At 37.7% G+C, this 21,232-nt stretch overlaps 1 protein-coding gene across 2 annotated transcripts in view; it reads left to right on the plus strand.

Annotated features, from left to right (window-relative positions):
* The window catches only part of NFKB1 (nuclear factor kappa B subunit 1), a 122,417-nt gene that overhangs the window by 8,922 nt on the left and 92,263 nt on the right, over positions 1-21,232 (plus strand). For both annotated transcript variants that reach the window (XM_003796325.3, XM_023517030.1), the window contains exon 2: positions 17,408-17,453. In XM_003796325.3, the coding sequence (XP_003796373.2) occupies positions 17,408-17,453 (46 nt within the window). The remainder of the gene's footprint in view (positions 1-17,407; positions 17,454-21,232) is intronic.

Raw genomic sequence — 21,232 nt, forward strand, 5'->3', positions numbered from 1 at the left:
CGGGCAATTGAAGCAACATCAAAAATACACTACTGGGACCTGATCAAACTAAAAAGCTTCTGCATAGCTACAAACACAGTAAGTAAAGCAAGCAGACAGCCCTCAGAATGGGAGAAGATATTTGCAGGTTATGTTTCTGACAAAGGTTTAATAACCAGGATCCACAGAGAACTCAAATGTGTTAGCAAGAAAAGAACAAGTGATCCCATCTCAAGGTGGACAAGGAACCTGAAGAGAAACTTCTCTGAAGAAGACAGGCACACGGCCTACAGATATATGAAAAAATGCTCATCATTCTTAATCATCAGAGAAATGCAAATCAAAACTACTTTGCGATATCGTCTAACTCCAGTAAGATTAGCCCACATCACAAAATCCCAAAACCAGAGATGTTGGCATGGATGTGGAGAAAAGGGAACACTTATACACTGCTGGTAGGAATGCAAACTAATACATTTCTTTTGGAAAGATATTTGGAGATCACTTAGAGAACTAAATATAGACCTGCCATTCGATCCTACAATTCCTCTACTAGGTTTATATCCAGAAGACCAAAAATCACATTATAACAAATATATTTGTACCAGAATTTTTATTTCAGCCCAATTCATAATTGCTAAGTCATGGAAGAAGCCCAAGTGCCCATTGACTCATGATTGGATTAATAAATTGTGGTATATGTACACTATGGAATATAATGCAGCCTCAAAAAAGAGGGAGAATTTACCTCTTTCATGTTCACATGGATGGAGCTGGAACATATTCTTCTTAGCAAAGTATCTCAAGAATGGAAGAAAAAGTACCCAATGTACTCAGTCCTACTATGAAACTAATTTATAGCTTTCATATGAAAACTGTAACCCAATTATAGCCCAAGAATATGAAAGCTATAACCCAATTATAGCCCAAGAATAAGGGGAGGGGAAGGGAGGAGAGAGTATGGGTGGAGGGAGGGTGATTGCTGGGACCACGCCTACAGTGCATCTTACAGGGGTACATGTGAAACTTACTAAATGTAGAATATAAATGTCTTAACACAGTAACTAAGAAACTGCCATGAAGACTATGTTAACCAGTTTGATGAAAGTATTTCAAATTGTATATAAAACCAGCACATTGTACCCCATGACTACGTTTATGTACACAGCGATGATTTAATTTAAAAAAAATGTATATACGTATATATTGTGAAATTATTAAATCAAACTAATTAACATTAGTAGGATTTTATTTTTCTAACAGTAATTTATTTGAATATATGTTGAGTCCTTTCTGTGTGCCAGACAAAATTCTAATTGCTGAGAGTACAATGCTGAACAAGATACAAATATAGAACTTCATGGAGCCTAACTCATGTAATTGTTTCAATTTTAAACATTTTTTTACATTAGATTTTTTTAAAGTGAAAAAACCTAAAACCAAAAAAAACAAAAAAAACAAAAGCCGGCAACCTGAAAGGGTTAACCCAAAAGGAAAAAAACTAAACCAAAAGGAAAACAAAAAAAAAAAAGGTAACAACAACAAAAAAACCCCCCTTCCGCCCCCTCCTAAGAAGGACCCTTCCCTGCACTAACGACTTTAGGTTACTGTGCATGGACCTTTGTGACTCATGGTCATCCACAAGACAACTGGGAGTTGACTGAGTGAATTCGTTACTCCAAGGTGCTAATAGCAAACTTCATACCAGTAGGAACTCTGCTATGGTTCAGGGCCCTTAGACACGGGAGAGAGATGTATTCACATCCGACTTTACCGACTTTACCGAACAGAGCAGAAAGCACAGTTGAGGGTTGACTGAGTGAATTCATTACTCCAAGGTGTTAATAGCAAACTTCATACCAGTAGGAACTCTGCTCTGGTTCAGGGCCCTGCAGTTAGTTCATTTCAGATTTTCCCTTAGTGAACAGAATATTTTTTTCTTAAGACATTAGCAAAAATGTAAAACAAATTGCATTCTGACATTAACTTATCATTTATGACTTTAAGAGTAAATATTTTGTTTACTGCCAGGTAGTTGGGTTCACTGAGCGCGAGACACGGGAGAGAGATGTATTCGCATCCAACTTTACCGAACAGAGCAGAAAGCACAGTTCACCTCTTGCTTCCTCCTCACTTTGTACTCTGGTATCTACATGCATTAAAGGGTTGGTCTCTATGAGTGATCAGTGGGGAAAGGGGTCATGGAGCCTGATTTTAATGCTTGCAAATCACATTTATGTGTGTGTAATTATTTCTTTGCTATGATTGTTTCTTCAAAGGAGTTCTTTCCTCCCTAATGTTGCTGGTTCACATGATGAATTCTTTTCTTCGGAAACGTAAGAGACCTATTTTTAGGGATTTTTGGTGACTAATGAAAATCTAAGTCAAGTCATATTCAAATTCAAGAGAACTAGATCAGTTTCTCTATATTTGAGGAAAAAAATGAATCTCTAAAACATAATCCATGGGGTCTACTTCTTCCTCAATTTGCAAATGCTTCAAAATGGTGCTCAAAACACAGTCCAGACATCAAAATTAAAATTCTATCATACTATACTTTTAGGGAAGGAAGAATCTGTAGCATTACAAGTGTAGAAGCGAAAAGTCAGAACAAAGTTCAGTAAGTCAAATCTCTCTCTCTTTTTTTTCCCCCCTTGGAGATAGGGTCTCACTCTGTATCCTGGGCTAGAATACAGTGGCATCATTATAGCTTGGCAGCCTAAAACTCCTGATCTCACACGATTCTTCTGCCTCAGATTCCCAAGTAGCTGGAACTACGGGCACATGCCACCTCACCTGCCTACTTTTTCTATTTTTTGTAGAGGGTTTCTCACTATTGCTCAGACTACTTGTGAACTTCTGGCCTCAGGCAAACTTTTCCCCGCCCCTGGCCTCTTAGAGTGCTAAAATTATAGGTGTGAGCCACTTCATCCATCCCAAATCTTTTTTCAATTCCACCTGAACTGAAAGACCTCAAACAATGAGCAGATGTATCAAATCAGTTTTTGTGTGGAAATGGAAAGCAGCAGTATCTCAGGAGTTGACTTTAACTGTAACATGTAAAATTTTATCTAATTTACTATAATCTTTGGATTAATTAGATAGTAAATTGGATAGTAAACTTTGTAGCTGTACAAGTGTATTATTATCAGATTTTTTCCTACTAGAGTATTGATAAAAATAAATTTTACTTAGAATGGACCATTTGATATAAATGACACTTAATTACAATATGATTAAAAAGTGTTGACAAGGTACAGTGGCTCACTCTTATAATTCTAGCACTCTGCAAGGACGAAACGGGAAGATCACTTGAACTCAGGAGTTTGAGACCAGCCCTGAGCAAGAGGGAGAGCCCCATCTTTACAGAAAAGCAGAAAATGAGCCAGGCATGGTGGTGTGTGTCTATAGTCTTAGCTACTTAAGAGGCTGATGGAAGAAGATCGCTTGAGCCCAGGAGTTTGAGGTTGCAGTGAGCTATGATGATGCCATTGCACTCTAGCAGGCCTACAAAGCAAAACTCTGTCTCAAAACTAACAAACAAACCTAGTCCCCCATGATTATAGTGAACGTGAATTACAGCAAGAATTTAGATGCTTCTTTGAAACAGGGGAATGAGGTTATGTTTACTAGATTTTGTTCATTCTAAGAGGCACTATTTTCTTTTTCTTTTTCTTTTTTTTTTTTTTGAAACAGTATTACTTTATCACCCTTGGTAGAGTGATGTGGTGTCACAGCTCACAGCAACCTCCAACTCCTGGGCTTAGGTGATTCTCTTGCCTCAGCCTTCCGAGTAGCTGGCACTACAGGTACTCACCACAATGCCCAGCTATTTTTTTGTTGCACTTTGGCTGGTTTGAACCCACCACCTTCAGTATATGGGGCCTGCGCCCTACTCACTAAGCCACAGGTGCTGCCCAGGAGGCCCTATTTTCTCCCACAATTTTGCACCATGGCTTAGTTACATATATTTGAGGATTTTCTTGATTTTTCTTTTTGTTACTGGTTTCTGGTTTAATCGTGTTTAGATAAAATACTCTGCATGCTTTCACTTCTTTGAAATTTATGGAGAATTGTTTTGTGGCCCAGCATATGGTCTGTCATGGTGAATGTTTCATGTGCACTTGAAAAGAATATGGGATCTGTCACTGGGTGGAGTGTTCCACAAATACACTTAGGTTCATTTGATCAATGCTCTTATTCCTAAATCTTCTATATCCTTAACTGCCATGATATGAATATGTCCCCTTCAAAATGCAGGCATTGAAACTTAGTCGCCAATGTGGTGGTATTAAGTGGTAGATTCTTTAATATGTGATTATGTCTTAAAGACTTCTCTCCTTGTGCATTGGATTAGATGCCCTTGGGAGAGGTCTTTCTAGGAGGGATTTTTTTCCTCTTGCCCTTTGGCCTTTTGCCATGAAAGGACAATGTTCCTCCCCTCTGGAGGACACAGCCCTCACCAGGCAACAAATGCTAGTTCCTTCATCTTAGACTTCCAGCCTCTAAAACTGTAAGAAATAAATTTTTGTTCTTTATAAATTACTCAATGTCTGGTATTCTGTTGTAGCAGCATAAACAGACTAAGATACTTCCTGATGCTGTTGATTTGCTTTTATCAGTCTGTGAGAAAAGATTGTATGTTAAAAACCTTAGCTATAATTATGAATTTGTCATTTTTTAAATTCTGCCACTTTTTGCTTCATGTCCTTTGAAGCTCTGTTAGTAGGTAAAAGCACATTGACCACTTTGATGAAAGCATTTCAAATTGTATGTAAAACCAGCACATTGTACCCAATGATTGCATTAATGTATGCAGCTATGATTTAATTAAAAATAAAAAATAAAAAAATAAAGATTATTATTTCCCCTTGATGAGTTGACCTTTTTATTATTATGCAGTGCTCCTCTTTCTTCCTAGTAATAATTCTTCTCCTGAAGGCTGTTTTATCTGTTATTTTGTTATCACTTGCTTTCTTATATTTGGTATTTGTATAACATAACCATCACAACTTTCTATCTTTAAGTCTTTAAACTGAGTTTAATATTATAATTCTTATGAAAAGTATATACTTGGATCTTGCTTTTGTTTAATCCAAATAGACCATCTCTACTTTCTATAAGTGAATTTAATTCATTTACATTTAATATAATTATTGATTTGTTGGGTTTAAATCTCCCATCTTGATAATTGTTTATTTGTTCTATCTCATCTATTCTTTATTCATTTTTCCTTCTTTTCTGCCATCCTTTGAATAAATCAAATATCAAATTTAGTTTTTAAAATTCCATTTTATCTCCTATATTGGTTATTTTCTAAAGTGGTCACTTTACCATTTTAAAATTATTGTTTATTATAATATTTATCCTTCCATCTATAATGAATCGATATCATCACATTTATATATAATTTAAGAACTTAACAGTGGCATACTTGTTTTGTCTTTCTGTGCTTGGTTTGTTGGGGGTTTTTTTGAGGCAGAGTCTCATTCCATCACCCTGGGGTTGAGTGCCGTGATGTCATACCGCATAGCAACCTCAAACAGTTGGGCTCAAGCAGTTCTCTTGCCTCAGCCTCCTGAGTAGCTGGGACTATAGGTGTCTGACACAATCCCCAAGTTTTTTTTTTTTTTTTTTTAAGAGACAGCATCTTGCTCTTGCTCAGGCTAATCTTGAACTCCTGAGCACAAGCAATGCACGCACCTCAGCCACCCAGAATACTAGGATTATAGGCATGAGCCTCTGCATCTGGCCCTTCTGTGCTATTATTGTTATATATTTTACTTCTGCATATGTTATAAACCCCAAAATATATCAAATTGGTTTGCTTTGAACAATCAATTGTCTAATAAATTAAGAAACAAGAAATCAAAGTGTCATGCTTCCCTGCATACTTAGCATTTTTGGTATTTTTCATTTTTTCATTACCCTTCAGCATGAAGGACTTTCTTTAACAGATCTTTTAGTAGGTCTGCTGGTGATGAATACTCTCAGCTCTTATTTATATGAAAATGTCAGTTTTTATATCCAGAAGACCAAAAATTACATTATAATAAAGATACTTGTACCAGAATGTGCTTATTGCAGCCCAACTCATAATTGCTAAGTCATGGAAGAAGCCCAAGTGCCCATTGACCCACGAATGGATTAATAAATTGTGGTATATGTACACCATGGAATAGTATGCAGACTTAAGGAAAGATGGAGATTTTACCTCTTTCAGGTTTACATGGATGGAGCTGGAATGTATTCTTCTTAGCAAAGTATCTCAAGAATGGAAGAAGAAATATCCAATGTAATCAGCCCTACTATGAAACCAATTTATAGCTTTCATAAGCTATAACCCAATTATAGCCCAAGAATACGGAGAAAAGGGAGAGAGAGGAGAGGGAACAGGGGAGGATGCGTGGGACCACACCCATGGTGCATCTTACAAGGGTACATGTGAAATTTACTAAATGTAGAATATAAGTATCTTAACACAATAACTAAGAAAATGCCATGAAGGCTATGTTGACCAGTTTGATGAAAATATTTCAAATTGTGTATAAAACCAGCACATTGTACCCCATGATTGCATTAATGTACACAACTCTGATTTAATAAAAAAAAAAGAAAGAAAGAAAATGTCGGTTTCATCCTTATTCTTAAAGGATATATTTGCTTAATATAGACTTCTAGACTGATTTTTTAAAGGAAAAAAGTGAAGGATTATCACTTTAAAGGTACTTTTACATTGCCTTCTAGCTTATATTGTTTCTGATGAGAAGTCACACATCATACTAATAGGTATGCTCCCATATATAATATGTCCTTTCTTTTACCTTGATGCTTTTAGGGATTTTTGGTTAGCATTAGTTTTTAACAGTTTGGCTATAATATGCCTACACATGGTTTTGTCTTTATCCAACGTGGGAATCTTTAAGATTCTTGGATGTATGGGTTAATATTTTTAAAAATCAAATTTGGAAAATTCTTTGAATATTTATGTCTTCAAATAACACCTTTTCTTTCTTTCTTTCTTTCTCTCTTTTTTTTTTTTTAAGACAGAGTCTCAAGCTCTGTTGCCCTGGGTAGAGTGCCCTAGCATCACAGCTCACAGCAACCTCAAATTCTTGGGCTTAAGCAATTCTCTCACCTAAGCCTCCCAAGTAGCTAGGACAACAGGCATCCGCCACAGTTCCCAGCTATTTTTTTGTTGTATTTGTCATTGTTGTTTTAACTGGCCGGGGTCAAGTTCAAACCCGAGCCGGTGTATGTGGCCAGCGCCCTACCCACTGAACTACAGGCACCACCCCTTTTCTTTATTTCTGAAACTCTAAATTACAGATACGTAAGACTGCTTGGCAGTGTTCTCTAGGTCACTGAAGTTGTCTTCACTTCTTTTTCTCTTCACCTGAGAAGTATTCCATGGGGGGAGTGTGTGTGTGTGTGTTTATGTATCACATTTTCTTTATCCTTTCATTCATTGATGGCTGCTTAGGTTGGTTCTATACCTTTGCAATTGTGAATTGTGTTGTGATAAACATACAGGTGCAGGTATCTTTTTTAATAAAATGACTTCCTTTTCCTTTGAGTAAAGCCCTAATAATGGAATTCCCGGATTGAATGACAGATCTACTTTTAATTCTTTGGGAAATCTCCATACACTTTTCCATAGAGGTTATACTAATTTGCATTCCTGCCAAGAGTGTATAAGTATTCTCTTTTCACTGCATCTGTGTGAGCATCTCTTATACATTGAATTTTTTAACAATGGCTATTCTGACAGGGGTAAAGTGGTACTTCCTTGTGTTTTTAATTTGAATTTCCCTAAGGATTAGTGATGTTGAGCATTTTTTCCATATGTTTCTTGGCTATTCATTTTTCTATTTTGGAACATTGCCTGTTTAAGTTTTTTGTACGCTTATCAATGGAGTTATTTGGTTTTGTTCTTGGTAATTTGGTTTATAGTCTGGATAATAGTCCTTTGTCAGATGTATAGCTTGCAAATATTTTCTTCCATTCCATAGGTTGTCTATTTGTTCTGCTGATTATTTCTTTTGCTGCATGGAAGCTTGTTAGGTTAATTAAACTCCATTTATTTATTTTAGTTCTTTGTTGTATTTGCTTTGAGGGGTCTTAGTTATAAGTTCTTTATGTAAGCCAATGTTAAGGATAATTTTTCGTAAGTCTTCTTTTTTTTTAAGTGTTTTGTATAGTTTCACAGTTAAGTATGGCAAGAAGGGAAGTTCACATAACTGTGAATCTATCAGGACCAAAACCAGAAGTCTACATTTTGGCAAATTTGAAATTGCAATGCTTCTTTCATAATAAAGTATTATTATAATCAAAAAAATACTTATGTGTTTACCAAATTGGCAATAGAAAAAAGTAAAACTCCTGGTTCTACTTTTGGAACACTTATATCCATTAAAGAAGATGATAGATATATAGGTTAAGTTAAATTGCAGTAGAACAGTATGCTGTCCAGTGTAAAGTCACCAGTACATGTGAGTGTTATAAACCTTATGTGGACTATGGTGCTGTGAGTTACAGGAAAATATAGGGTTTCATGGCAGACGCTGATCTAGCTAGAGCCTTGAAGAGTGTGTAATATTTAGATAGGAAAGGTGGCATTGCAGGATGCAGGACATACTGTGAAGAAATGAACAAGATGGTAATGAGCAAGGCATTCTGAGTAATCAGTCTGCCTATAGTAGTGGGTTTGGGTTACAACATGGTAATAAGTGATGCTTATGATATGCTTATAATATGATTAAATAAAATAGTACAGTAAGCTGAGTAGTTGAGGTACTTAAATTTTATCTTGTAAATTATATGACAACAATGTCAGAGATACTGAAGGAAGAAGAAACATTGTAGTAAGGGGGAACAGCATGGAGACTACTGTCATTCGGGGTGAGGCAATAATGGTCTGAGTTAGGGTATGTCAACGGAAGTGAAAGGAAAGGGCCAATACAAGAAACAACACAAAGAAAAGAACAGCAGAAATTGATTATTGAGAGGACGTGTGTGAGCATGATATAATGGCAAAAATTGGAAAGTCAAGAACAAGGCCCATTGCAATGGGAATGATGAAGTTGGTTTTAGATGTTAGAGAGTTGAAGGGATTTAAAACATTCTTCACTTGTTTTATAATTGTGAACAAAAGTTCTCTGAAAAGGAATTTGGAGGAAACAGACTTCATTCCAGTGAACAATTTGCAGACTGGAAAGATAACAGCCTTTGATGTAAAACAAAGATGCATTCCATAGGAAGAGGAGAGGGGGAAAGAGAGAGGGAGATGGAGATAGTTCAGGTTTTACAGCTGAAGTTCCTCTTCAGACTCCCAATCAGGGCTGTTTATGCAAATGAAGGATTGGGACTTGCTTAGCTCTGATTGGCCAATGAAGCTGAGTCCTGATAGATGATACAACTGAGCCCTGATTGGCTGAGCTCTGATTGATTGGTTTAGGTGAGCTCTGAATGTCCCAAAGTCAAAAAAGTGTGAGTTTTCAAGAAACTCAGCATACATGTGTGACCTCTAGCCAGCACTCAGCTCTTTTTTTTTTTTTTTTAGGCAAGTGTGAAACAGTTTATTGAGGAAGAGGAAGATAAGCTTACAGAGTAAGACCAAGATGAAGGTTTACAAAGCAAGATACATTTGTGCAGACAATAGACAGGCCTCCATTGTAGTGACAGGAAAGGCCCACTTGGTTCTATTTTAAATTTAGGCACAGTTAGCCACTTGGCATCCATGTTGAAGGACTGGCTCTCTCAGCTTCACATTTGTTCACATAATGATATCACTTCCTAAAGCTAACAGCAGTTTATTAATATTTGCACTTTGAAAGTTACAACCATTCTCATTTTCATTCACACAACAGTGTTTTTGGCTAATGTTCTTGCTGCTTTTGTTCAGTTTGGAACTGAATAAGTAGTAGAATAAAAACTGAGTACAAAGAGGGGCTCTGACTAGACTCTAACAAAGTGTAATTACTAAATTACTACGATAACTAACCCATGCTTCTCATACCCTCTGTATCCCATGACACTTACTATGTTGCATTGTTTTTGCCTGTCTTCCTACTTACTAAACTATTGTATTGGTTAGCCCTTGTTGCATAACAAAACAGATCACCATAAAGCAAATTAAAATAAACATTCATTGTTTTCTTCCAAGTCTGAGGCTTGTCTAAGTTGCCTAGTCTGGGCTGGCTTTGCTAATATCTGAAGGCTTTTGGCTATCGAGCTAGTGCTGTTTGTAGCTGCTCAGCTGGTACTGTAGTGCTGTTTGTTGGAAGTCTTTTGACTGCTGAGCTGGTGCTAGGGGACTGGCCCTCTCTACTTCACATGGTCTTTCATCTTTCAGTGGCTAGCCCAGGGTTGTTCACATGGCAACAGTGTTCTAAGATAGCACAAATGGCCATTGCAAGACCTTTTGAACCCGGGTTCAGAACTTACTACTTTCTACCTCATTATGTTGGTCAGAGAAAGACAAAGGCCTGTCAAGACTCAAATCATGGAAAAATAAATTTCTCCTTTGTTTGGGTACAATAGCAAAAGTTTGTGGCCATTGTTTCAGTCTAGCACAACTATAAGCTCTGTAAATACAGAAACTATGTCATTGTGCACTTTGGCACATTTGCTACTTAACATAGTAGTCATAAATTAGTAAAGAAGGAAAACATTCAGGTAGCATTTTAATACACTGTAGTTTTAAATATGGGTGTATGAGTGTATGTGTATGTATCATACCATCTGTGAGTATGGCGTTTTCTATGGACATGTTCAAGTACAATCTCTTTACTCTCCTTCTGGCTCCTGAAATTGACCCAAGAAAAAATTTTCTTTTTAAAAAAGCAGCTATCACTTGAGTTAATATTGTTTGGTATTTTTTTTTTTATTGTTGGGGGTTCATTGAGGGTACAAAGAACCAGGTTACATTGATTGCATTTGTTAGGTAAAGTCCCTCTTATAATTGTGTCCCACCCCCAAGAGATGTGTCACACACCATAACCTCCCACCCCTACACTTCCTTCCTGCTCCTTCCTTCCCCAACCTGCCACTGTGTACTAGGTCATTAATTGTCCTCATATTAGAATTGCATACATAGGATTCTTGCTTCTCCATTCTTATGATGCTTTACTAAGAATAATGTGTTCCACTTCCATCCAGGTTAATATAAAAGATGTGAAGTTTGCATCTTTTTTAATGACTTAATAGTATTTCATGGTGTGTATATATATATATATCACAGCTTGTTAATCCATTCCTGGGTTGACGGGCATTTAGGCTGTTTCCACATTTTGGCGATTATAAATTGAGCTGCAATAAACAATCTAGTGCAAGTCTCCTTATGGTAAAAGGATTTTTTTTCTTCTGGGTAGATGCCCAGTAATGGGATTGCAGGATCAAATGGGAGGTCTAGTTGTTTGGTATTTTTATTTTCTCATGTGCATTGTCAGAATCCTATTCTGCTTTTCAGGCTGTGCTATGGGTAGGATAGCCCCAGCCAGAATATTTGGGAGATCTGTATTAAAATGAATACTGTTGTAAGTCAGGGAGGAAAATAACTTCTGTCTCTAAAACAATTGAAAGAAGCATAGGCTGTAGTGTCTGTTGAGCCAGTATTACACCATCAACCTGAGTAAATTACTCTCTAAACCGCTTTCTCATTTAAGACGGTATTTCTCAGAATTTATGTGAGAACTATATGAAATACAGAGGGTGCCAAAAAAGGATATATACATTGCACATGAAAAAAACTTCATTAAAACTGTTAATACTATAATACAATATATACCAATAACAGGTCATATTGGGCACCTTTTGTAATTCCACAAGTCATATGTGACTTGAGTATTATAAATTTAATACAGTCCTTTCCTTTCTTAAAATGTGTATATACACTTTTTGGGTACCCTCTGTATGTGAAGCACTAGGTATAGTTCCTTACTCATGGGAGGTAGTCAGCATAGTTTTTCCTCCATTACAAAGCACTGTCATGGTGCAATGACATTCACTAGGATTCTCCTCCTTAGCATTACTGACATTCAAGGTTGGGTATTTCTTTACCGTGAGGGGCGGTCCTGTGCATTTTAGGATGTTTAGCAGCATCTCTAGCCTTTTATACACTAGGTGCCAGTGTGGCCACTCACCCAGCTGTAATAGCCTATTGTCCACAGACACTGCCAAGTGTCCCCGAGGGGCAAAATGCAAACATTTCTATCCAGCAGTGACAAATAGCCACCTTAGAGAGTGAATGGGGCAATGTACCCATAAATGTAGAAAGGGAAAGAAATAGCATACATGTTCTTCTTAGAATGCCAGAACTTTTGCTGTGTTGTATGTTACTCTTCCCCTAGTTTATCATGAACACATTGTTTATTATGCTATCTAATAAAATGACCAGCATTTGCTCTGTATCACTTACTGTGCTAATAAGCATTGCATGGATCCACTAGCTAACTGCTGCGGAGGTGTCTGCCATCCCTGCTAGGTTGACTCTCCGTTGTGGACAGGGACCTTACCTTCGTCAGCTCCACACATGGTGTATTTGCATTTACAGGGTAGCTGTTCTACATGGCAAATGGTCACATTGTACCCAAATGAAACAATATGAGCGTGAACATGGAAGGAGAAGTATTAAAACATGGAATATTCGTTTATGTAAATCTAAACGCGGTAGAACATACATATCAATTCCTTCTAAAAAAAAACTTTCAAAAATCAGCTCTTCTGAAATAACTAAAAATCCCACTGTCAATTTTTCTTTCATCATCACCAAGCCAATATATTATCAGAAAGACATAACTCAGTAGCCCTTTTAAAGTTCAATATTTTCTATTGTATTTCTTATGAAGAGGATTCCAGTAGTGCTTAGAACTTTTGACATATTTCATGTTTTATTTACTGTAGGTTATTAAAGATGTCAGAGTTAAGCTTTAAATTTGGAACAGTTTTAAATGTCTCCTTTTCTCCTATTAAAAATATATTTCTAATTATATAATTGAGTTAGAAAATAAAAATTTACAAATGTATAACTTAGTAAAAGTTTCCATTTACTAAGTGTAGGTCTGAATTACTTTTAACAGTTGCATAATACTTAACTTACGAATGTATTAATGGGATAATTATGATTAAACGATCTGCTATCAAAGGACATTTACATTGTTTCCAGTTTTTTGGCTGTGGGGATTCTTGTTTTTTACACACTTGCTTAGATAATTTTTTAGTATATATTTCTGAAAGTAGAATTGCAGAAATCAAAAGATCCTCTCATTTGAGTGTTTCACTTTTAGGTGTGGTGCAAGTGTACATATATCTTATTATATCATGCTTCTTCAAAAAAATTCCTCTATGGAAAGAGGCGTTAGTGTATTCTTTCTCTTAATCAACTTATTTCTCTGACAGAGAAATGATGAAAAGTCACCCTTTTTCTTGTAGTATCATCCTCATTGCTATCTAAGAGAAGGCATTAAAATTATATCCAGATGGTATCTGCTGTGACTGAATATAATCTTGAAAATAGAGATGCTTCTCTCTGATTCCCAACTGTACCCTCTGGATGGGACCTAAAATTCTGTTTTTCAAACTGTAAATTATTGTTCTTAGTGGGCCATCCATTCTCTGAATGAGTTTGAAAAGTTCTTTTTTAAGGAAATCTCATAGAATAGAAATAATATATTTTCTTATGGTGGGTCATGGTCAAAAAGTGTGAATGTCTCTGATCCTAGAAAGTGTCCCCATTTACAAAGGCATCAGTGCCTCCAACTTTGTCATAATGGTTCAGAGTTTTGAAGTAAATCCACTCCGTCTTGACTGCCTTTACCAAGAAAGACCAGGTGCTCAACTTTGGGGTTCATGAGGGGATGGTCACAGATGTACAGAAAATAACCCATTAGTATTTCATAGAATTCTTCGCATATTCAGATCAAAGCCAGTTGTAACATTACACTTTTCATAAGACAAACACAAACAATTCACTGGGCATTTTGTTGCTGTCTAGCCACCTTATCTTTTTCTCTTTCCATAGTGTGAAAATATTCCTGAAAACCTCAGTGTTGGGGGACAGAGCTGCAGAACCCCAGTCAGCTCAGTATCTCCCTTTCTGTTTCAAGGTCCTTCCTCAAAAGCACAGAACTGAGCAAGGGAAAGTGAGGGGAAGGGCTGGGGGAACAGGGAGGTGCAAGGGGTTTTCCCTGGTCTTTTCTAGCCCTTTTGTTCCAGAGACTTAGTTAGTACTCAACATTTTAGAAATAAAAACTGCCTTTACAATTAATGCAAATATTACTCAGTGATTCATCCTTTCCAAATGATTCTTGGTTTCTTTTGACATTTTATTTGTATATGATGAATTAACACTGACATCCCCACAGGGTTACTGTTACCTCAGCTCTTCATGGTCAACTCCACTGTCTGGACAAGGCCATGAAAGTTCTTATTTTAACTTCATCCTTTGGGTACTGTGGGGCTTTTACAACTTTGATCACACGTTACACATACATCATGGAGAAGATATTGGAGAGAATTCTGTGGTTGATTTGTTGGTTAGTCCATTGTCTACAATTTAGAGATCTTCATTAAGATTTTAGCCACAGCAGTGATCATGATAATAATCATAACCCTGCAGCAGCTCTAATAAAGTAGATTTAGTTTGAGTTTTAAAAATTAGAGTGGGAGCTGCTGTATACATTTATACGTTTAAAGATCTGGGAAACCATCCATAGGTTCAAATGGAAATAATCAGTGTAATAGAGGGACTGAATGGATTCTATCCTTTTAATAAGTCACCAGTCTCACCTCTGCTTTTTTTGTTTTGTTTTGTTAAGAGACTTTAGGGACAAGGTCTGTCTCTGTTGTCCAAGTTGGAGGGCAGTAGTGTAATCATAGCTCACTACAACCTTGAACCCCTGACACCCAGCAGTCCTCCCACCTCAGATTACTGACACCACACCCAGCAAATTTTAAAAATTTTTTTAGAGATGAGGTTTTGCCCAGACTGGTCTGAAACACCCAGCCTAACACTCTCCTCAGCCTCTCAAAGTGCCGGGATTACAGGTGTGAGCCTCTGTGCCCAGCCTTTACCCCTGCTTTTGAAGACCTTGGGTTAACATTATTTGAGAAGATTCAAGAGACCAGCACAGATTAATGAACTGCCTAAAGGCAAAAAGACGGTTTTAATATTTTTGTCAGAAGTTTGGGCGCCTGTGGTATTCTAAGGATAGGAATTTTCACATAGATTGTTGTAACTGATCCCAGCACTGTATTTCAGTGTAACATTTTTTCTCTAGTATTTTTCGTACAACTGAAAATTATACTCATGATTCTTTAATGGGGTATGTTCTTGGAGTAGGCATTTATTAGCTAACGAACATATTCCAAGCTCAGCAAAGTTCTACGCTTTCCAAAAGTCTACCCCATAAAGGCCACAGTGAGTTTAGATCATCTCCAAGGTCACACACCCAGCAGTGGCAGAGCTCTTAAATTTTGAATGAACTTGATTCCTCTTGTTGTAACGGGTCAATTTTCCCTTTTCAAACCGCTTGTCTTAATTGAGATTTGTTCAACTGTGGCTGTTTGTGTACCTTCAATCAATAGTTTTCTTGTCTTAGGCAAATATTTCCCTGCAGTTTTACCTGAACATCATGTTCTATACAATTCAGAGCTACCCATTTCCCTTTTGTTGAAATTACACACTGTCTGTCTCCCCTGAGGAAAGCTGTGAGCTTCCTCACTCTGCCAATCACACAGCCCTCCAGCAGGAGAGGACTTCATCTCTTCCGAGACTTCTGTGCTTATGGGATTGCCAGGCTATGTGTTCATTCGAGTGAGGGCTAAACATTTTAACAAAGAGACCTGATAGTACATTGGGTTAAAGAACAAAGTTTATTTCTTCCTCACATCGCCAGCAGCGTGAGCTGCCGGGATGGGGGGGTCAGAGCAGCTCCATCACATAGTATTGTTCAGTGATCCTCCTGTTTTATTTATCTGCCATCCTTTGGCCCAGTGGTCCTCACCCTTTTTGGCACCAGGGACTGGTTTCATGGAAGACAGTTTTTTCCTGGGTGGCAGGGGGCTGCAGAGCGGGTCTCAGGTGGTGCTGCTGTGTGGGCCAGTTCCTAGCAGGCCATGGACTGGTACTGGACCTCAGCCCGAGGCTATTCATCATCTGTGTGGTAAAATCCCAGGTCTTCTCCAAGTCTGGGTTTATCCAGCAGGAAAGAGAAAAATAAAACCTGGAGGAAGCTCGACAAGGGCCTTAAGCCCGGACCTGGACGTGGCACACGTAGTCTGACACTGCGCTGGTGAGCGTTTGGGCAGATGGCCATCTCCGACTCCGGGGACAGGCGGTGGGCACACCAGCAGGGCAGCCGCCTTTCCAGCCACTGCACTATTGCTATGGAAAACGAGAGGACACGGTTCTGTGGACAGCTCCCATTCTTGTCTGCAGGCAGAGGATCCTTGAGTGCTTGATGGACTGCATGAAAAGAACTGAGACATTTGCCTCTGCAATTATATTTGCTTTCAGCCTTTTTTTTTGTCTTCTCATTTTCATGTCACATACCTAAAATTTGAACTAAATACATTTTTAAAAATTAACCCATGTCTAGTATAATAATATAATAAGGAGGATATTTCATAATAAAACAAATCCCAAATGATAGGTGATTTTAGATACTAGCTTTATCTAATCATATGATTCTTCACTTTCATTGCAGCCTCTAGGTAATAGGTTACAGGGACCTGCAGTGTGTTAATGTCTGTCTGAGGTGGATTAAATCTGAGATCTATAGCCTTGATAATAAGGGCTCTTAATTTTTGTATTTTTCTTTCACTTTTAACATTACAGAATTTGTAATGTTAAACATTACCACTTTGAGAGCGGCAGGAAAATGGCTTGCTTCCCTGGAAATACACTGGGGGACATCATGGGACATGGTAGCAATCCTGCCCTGTGCTGCGCAAAGCACTACCCAGGCCTTTCTGAGCTCCTTAACCTTGGAGAAAACTAGAAAACAGTTCTAGGAATCACAGAATTCATGAAAGGGTGGCAAATAATACACGTAGGGAGCTAAGACTATTAATCCTTGATGTTTAGAGGGTGATAAGAAGAAATGACCTCTAAGATTCCCAGTATGCAAGACTTTTTAGGCAGAAGGTAGAGACCAGTAGTACCAAACTCGGAACACCGTTGTAAACTTAGTGTGAGGGTTTTGGATCCTACGTAAGTGGTAATTCCTTGATTATGCAATCTCCCTGCTGTTAGATTTAGATACCAAAGAGGAACTACACCATATCCTCCTGCGGGCTTTAAAAAAGGATTATGTTTGGTCTTACTGAAATAATAGTTTACTCCTGCGTGGATTCCTTGGTGATAGAATTTTTAAGGTTCATATTCTGGTGTCACAGTTTCGTTTTGTTGTTTTGTTTTAATATATAGCTCCGAGATGGCAGAAGAGGATCCGTATTTGGGAGGGCACGAACAAGTAAGTGTTAAAATCTCACCAATAATTTTATTTAAATGTATTTGCATTTCAAAATATACAGAGGCAACATTGCTATGCTCAAACTCTAAAATTAGTAACAATTCAAAAATAATTTCTCCAGTTTCTCAGTCCCTCCAAGTGAGGTTGGAGAGGACATAATGTGAAATAAGCACGTAAGCCCTACTATGCCATATGTCATTGTGTAAGAATTGTGTATTCTGCAGGTCAAATTTCAGACACTGTATTGCTGTCCTTGGGCTGCCATGCAAACTACCGCAAACTTGGTGATTTGGAGCAACAGCGTATATTCTCTCACAGTTCTAGAGGCTGGAAGTCTGTAATCAAGTGTGGACGGGTTGGGGCTTGCTGGAGGCTCCAAGGCAGACTCTGTTCCAGGTCTTTCTGGTGGTGACTGGCAAAGTCCTTGGCATTCCCTGGCTTGTCACTGCATCACTCCAGTCTCGGCCACTGTTGTCACATGCCTTTTTCTCTTGTGTCTTTACTGTGTTTCTGTACCCAAGTCTCTTGTTTTTCATACAATGAAATCATCAGTCCTTGAATTTAGGGCCTGCCCTTATCCAATGCAACTTCATCTGGTCTTGCTTATTATCTGCAAAGACCCTACTTCCAAATAAGGTCATATTCATAGGTACGGAGGATTAGGGCTTAAATGTATCTTTTGGTGAGGAGACACAGCTCAACCCACTACAGCCCCTTAAAAGATGTACTTAAAGCTTATCTTGCCTGACAAGGAGCAGAAATAATAACAAAGCAAAACAAAACAAACAAATAAAAAAAACCAAACTCATCTAGTAAGGAGGCAGACAGGTGTAGTGAAAAGACCTTCAGACTTATAATTTAAAGATCTCTATACACCTGTAAGTGCTGACTGTTAACTGATCAGCGCTTCAGAACTGAGGAATCACTTAGCCCCTCCCATCTTCACTTTTCTCATTTACAAACTAGAAAGGCTAACATCACGCTCACAGAGGTGTTGAAAATACTCTCTTGGTAATGAATGTGCTTTGGGGGCGTAAAACTATTTGTTGTCATTATATTAGGAGTTATAAAAGGATATCACTGGACATTTTTTTCCTTCTTCTCCTAGCTTTTTAAGTTTGAAAAATTTCAAACCTGTAGAAATGTCAAATAGTCCAACCAGTCCATGCTGGCTATTAACAACCCACCCTCTCCATGCACACACACCTTTGTAGAACCATTTGAAAACAAATTTCAGAGTCAGGAGTAACTGCAATGGCAATATTAAATTTAAAAAAAAAATTTTAATTGTTCTTAAAGATATGTTAGTATTTTTTTAAAGAACATAAGTAATGATTCTAAGAAGCATTTTAAACACTGAGATTTATTCATTTGTAAGCTATTTATTGAGGCATTACTTATATTAGAACATTGGCTTAGCAGGGATGCAAAAATAAGTGATACAAAGACTCTAATTTCAGGAAGCTGCCCTTCTGTTAGGAAAGACAGAGACATAGATTCCATATGGTGATGACTGCCATAGTAGTGGTCCCCATAGAATGGGGCAGAAACGTGGGAGGGGTCACTAGATGCTCCCTTGTGGGGATCAACAGAGTTACAGAGGACGTTTCAGAGGGCGGCTCTGTGAGCTGAGATGTGGAAGGTCTAGTTCCCTAGGCTGGACAGAGAGGGAACACTAGGTACCCCAACACTATGGGCCAGAATTCATTAACATTTCACATTTAAATTTTAGTGACGATCATCTGAAATAATAGATTTCTCAAATTTACATATACAAAGAATCAGCCAAAAATTAGTCACTATTTTCTTTTCTATTCAAAAATATAAATAAATAAAGCCAAAGTGATAGACGTTTTAAGGGACCCACTGTTGAATAAAATAGGCTTCCACACCATTCATTGCTATTGGTAATATTATGATCAGTTTGGAAAGAATGGATATGCATTGCTTTCCACCCTAAGATGCTCCTTTCTAGTTTTATTGAAACAAACAATGATATAGGACAAATCTAGGAACATTTTCTTTGATAGCAGCGTGAAAGACATTTGGCTACTCACATCATCACCCTTTATTTTGCCTTTCGCTTTTATTATGCTGTCTCTAACAATTAAAGGCAGACTAACCAGCATGAGGTTTGTTTCTGCTCGATTTTAAACCATGTTTTCCTGTGTATACGCAGGAAATCTTATCAGCAAGAGATGGTTCTTCATGCCCCGAGAGTCAAACCTGCTGAAAACATTCATTTTGAAAGTTTTTGTCATATGGGCATTTTTGTGATCAGCAACAGCGCTTGGTTGTGTTCTGATATTTCCGTTTCTGAAGGGAGAGGTCCCTGAAGTCTTTTCTCTTGTCTGGAGCTTCATGGTTCCTATTTCCTAAAGTGTACATGTCCTCAGTGAGATACCCTTAGTTTTGAGTGTTAGTTTTAGTATTCAGGAATCTGTTCTCCACCCCAACCTAGTAAACAATGCGAGCTGCAGCACGACACAGCTTCTTTCTTTTTTGTCTAAAGTGGGATGTGTCTCTATGTCCCAAGATTGGTGCTTTTGCCCACGTCCAGGCATTTTAGCCACCTGCAGGACCACAGGAAAGGAGATTTTTCCTGCTAGATTGTCTTTTTTGCTCTGAGACTGGTAACTACCCTATGTAAGGTGGGGCTCATTATTACAAAACATGTTTTCTCAGTCCTGTGTTTCCTTTTCACAAACAATGAATAGCATCAGTGAGCTTTACCCTGGAGCATTGAAGGGGGCATTTTTTGTTCCTCAGTTGAAACTTGCATCCTTCATAACTAGATCTAAATTGTTCTTCATTTGAATGCTGTTTTTATTATTCTTGAATTAACTAGGCGTACTAGATTCTAAAGTATCCATGAACTTCTAGTAATTTACTATCAATGACAAAAGACACGTTATAATGCAAGGTATTTAAAAAAAAAAAAAATACTAGTTCCAGCAGGCTTACTAACTAGCCTGTCATCAAAAGTAAAATATTGTTATTCTTTTGCTGACCACAGACATTTCAAGCAGGTGATTTCTTCAGGCCAAAAACAATTAGCAAACTCAGAAATAAGAATTTAAAGTTCTAAATGAATGATGTGGGGAAAACATTATTTTCTTGAGATAAGTAATTAAAAGTATTTTATCAGGATAAAAGTTAATCCCAGCGAAATATATTACATGCCCACTGTATTAGTTTTCTCCAGTAGTTTTCTGTTCTTGCTGTAACAAATTATCACAGACTCATGGCTTAAAACAGCACAAATTTATCCTCTTAGGTCTAGAGATTAGAGGTCTAAATCAGGGTGTTGGCAGGGCTGTATTCCATTTAAAGGTCCTAGAAGCTCTCATTTCTGTGCCTTTCTGAAGTTCTAGAGCAGCGTCTTTCAACTTTTTTTTATCTCACGGCACATTTGAACCTATAATTAAACTTTTGTGGCCCATGTAAATTATGTTGATCAAAAAAAAAAAAAAGAATGAAAAAAAGAATATACTTAGTGTGCTTTGAAAATAATGTAATTAATGATCTTTAAAACTTTTTGTGGCACACCTGAGATCCTCTCATGGCTCACCAGTGTGCCGTGGCTCGACAGTTGAAAATCACTGTCTGGAGACTGCCTGTATTCCTTGGTCTGTGTTTCCTCCCGTCCATCATTCCAGCCTTTGCTTCCATTGTCACACTTCCTAGACACTTTGATTTTCTGAGTCCCTCTTCTCCGGCCCAATGAGACCATTCAGGGCAATCTCCTCATCTTAACAGCCTTGCCTTATTGACATGTG

Source organism: Otolemur garnettii, unplaced genomic scaffold (assembly GCF_000181295.1).
Source record: "Otolemur garnettii isolate 467f Iridium unplaced genomic scaffold, OtoGar3 scaffold00103, whole genome shotgun sequence".
Lineage (NCBI taxonomy): Eukaryota > Metazoa > Chordata > Mammalia > Primates > Galagidae > Otolemur > Otolemur garnettii.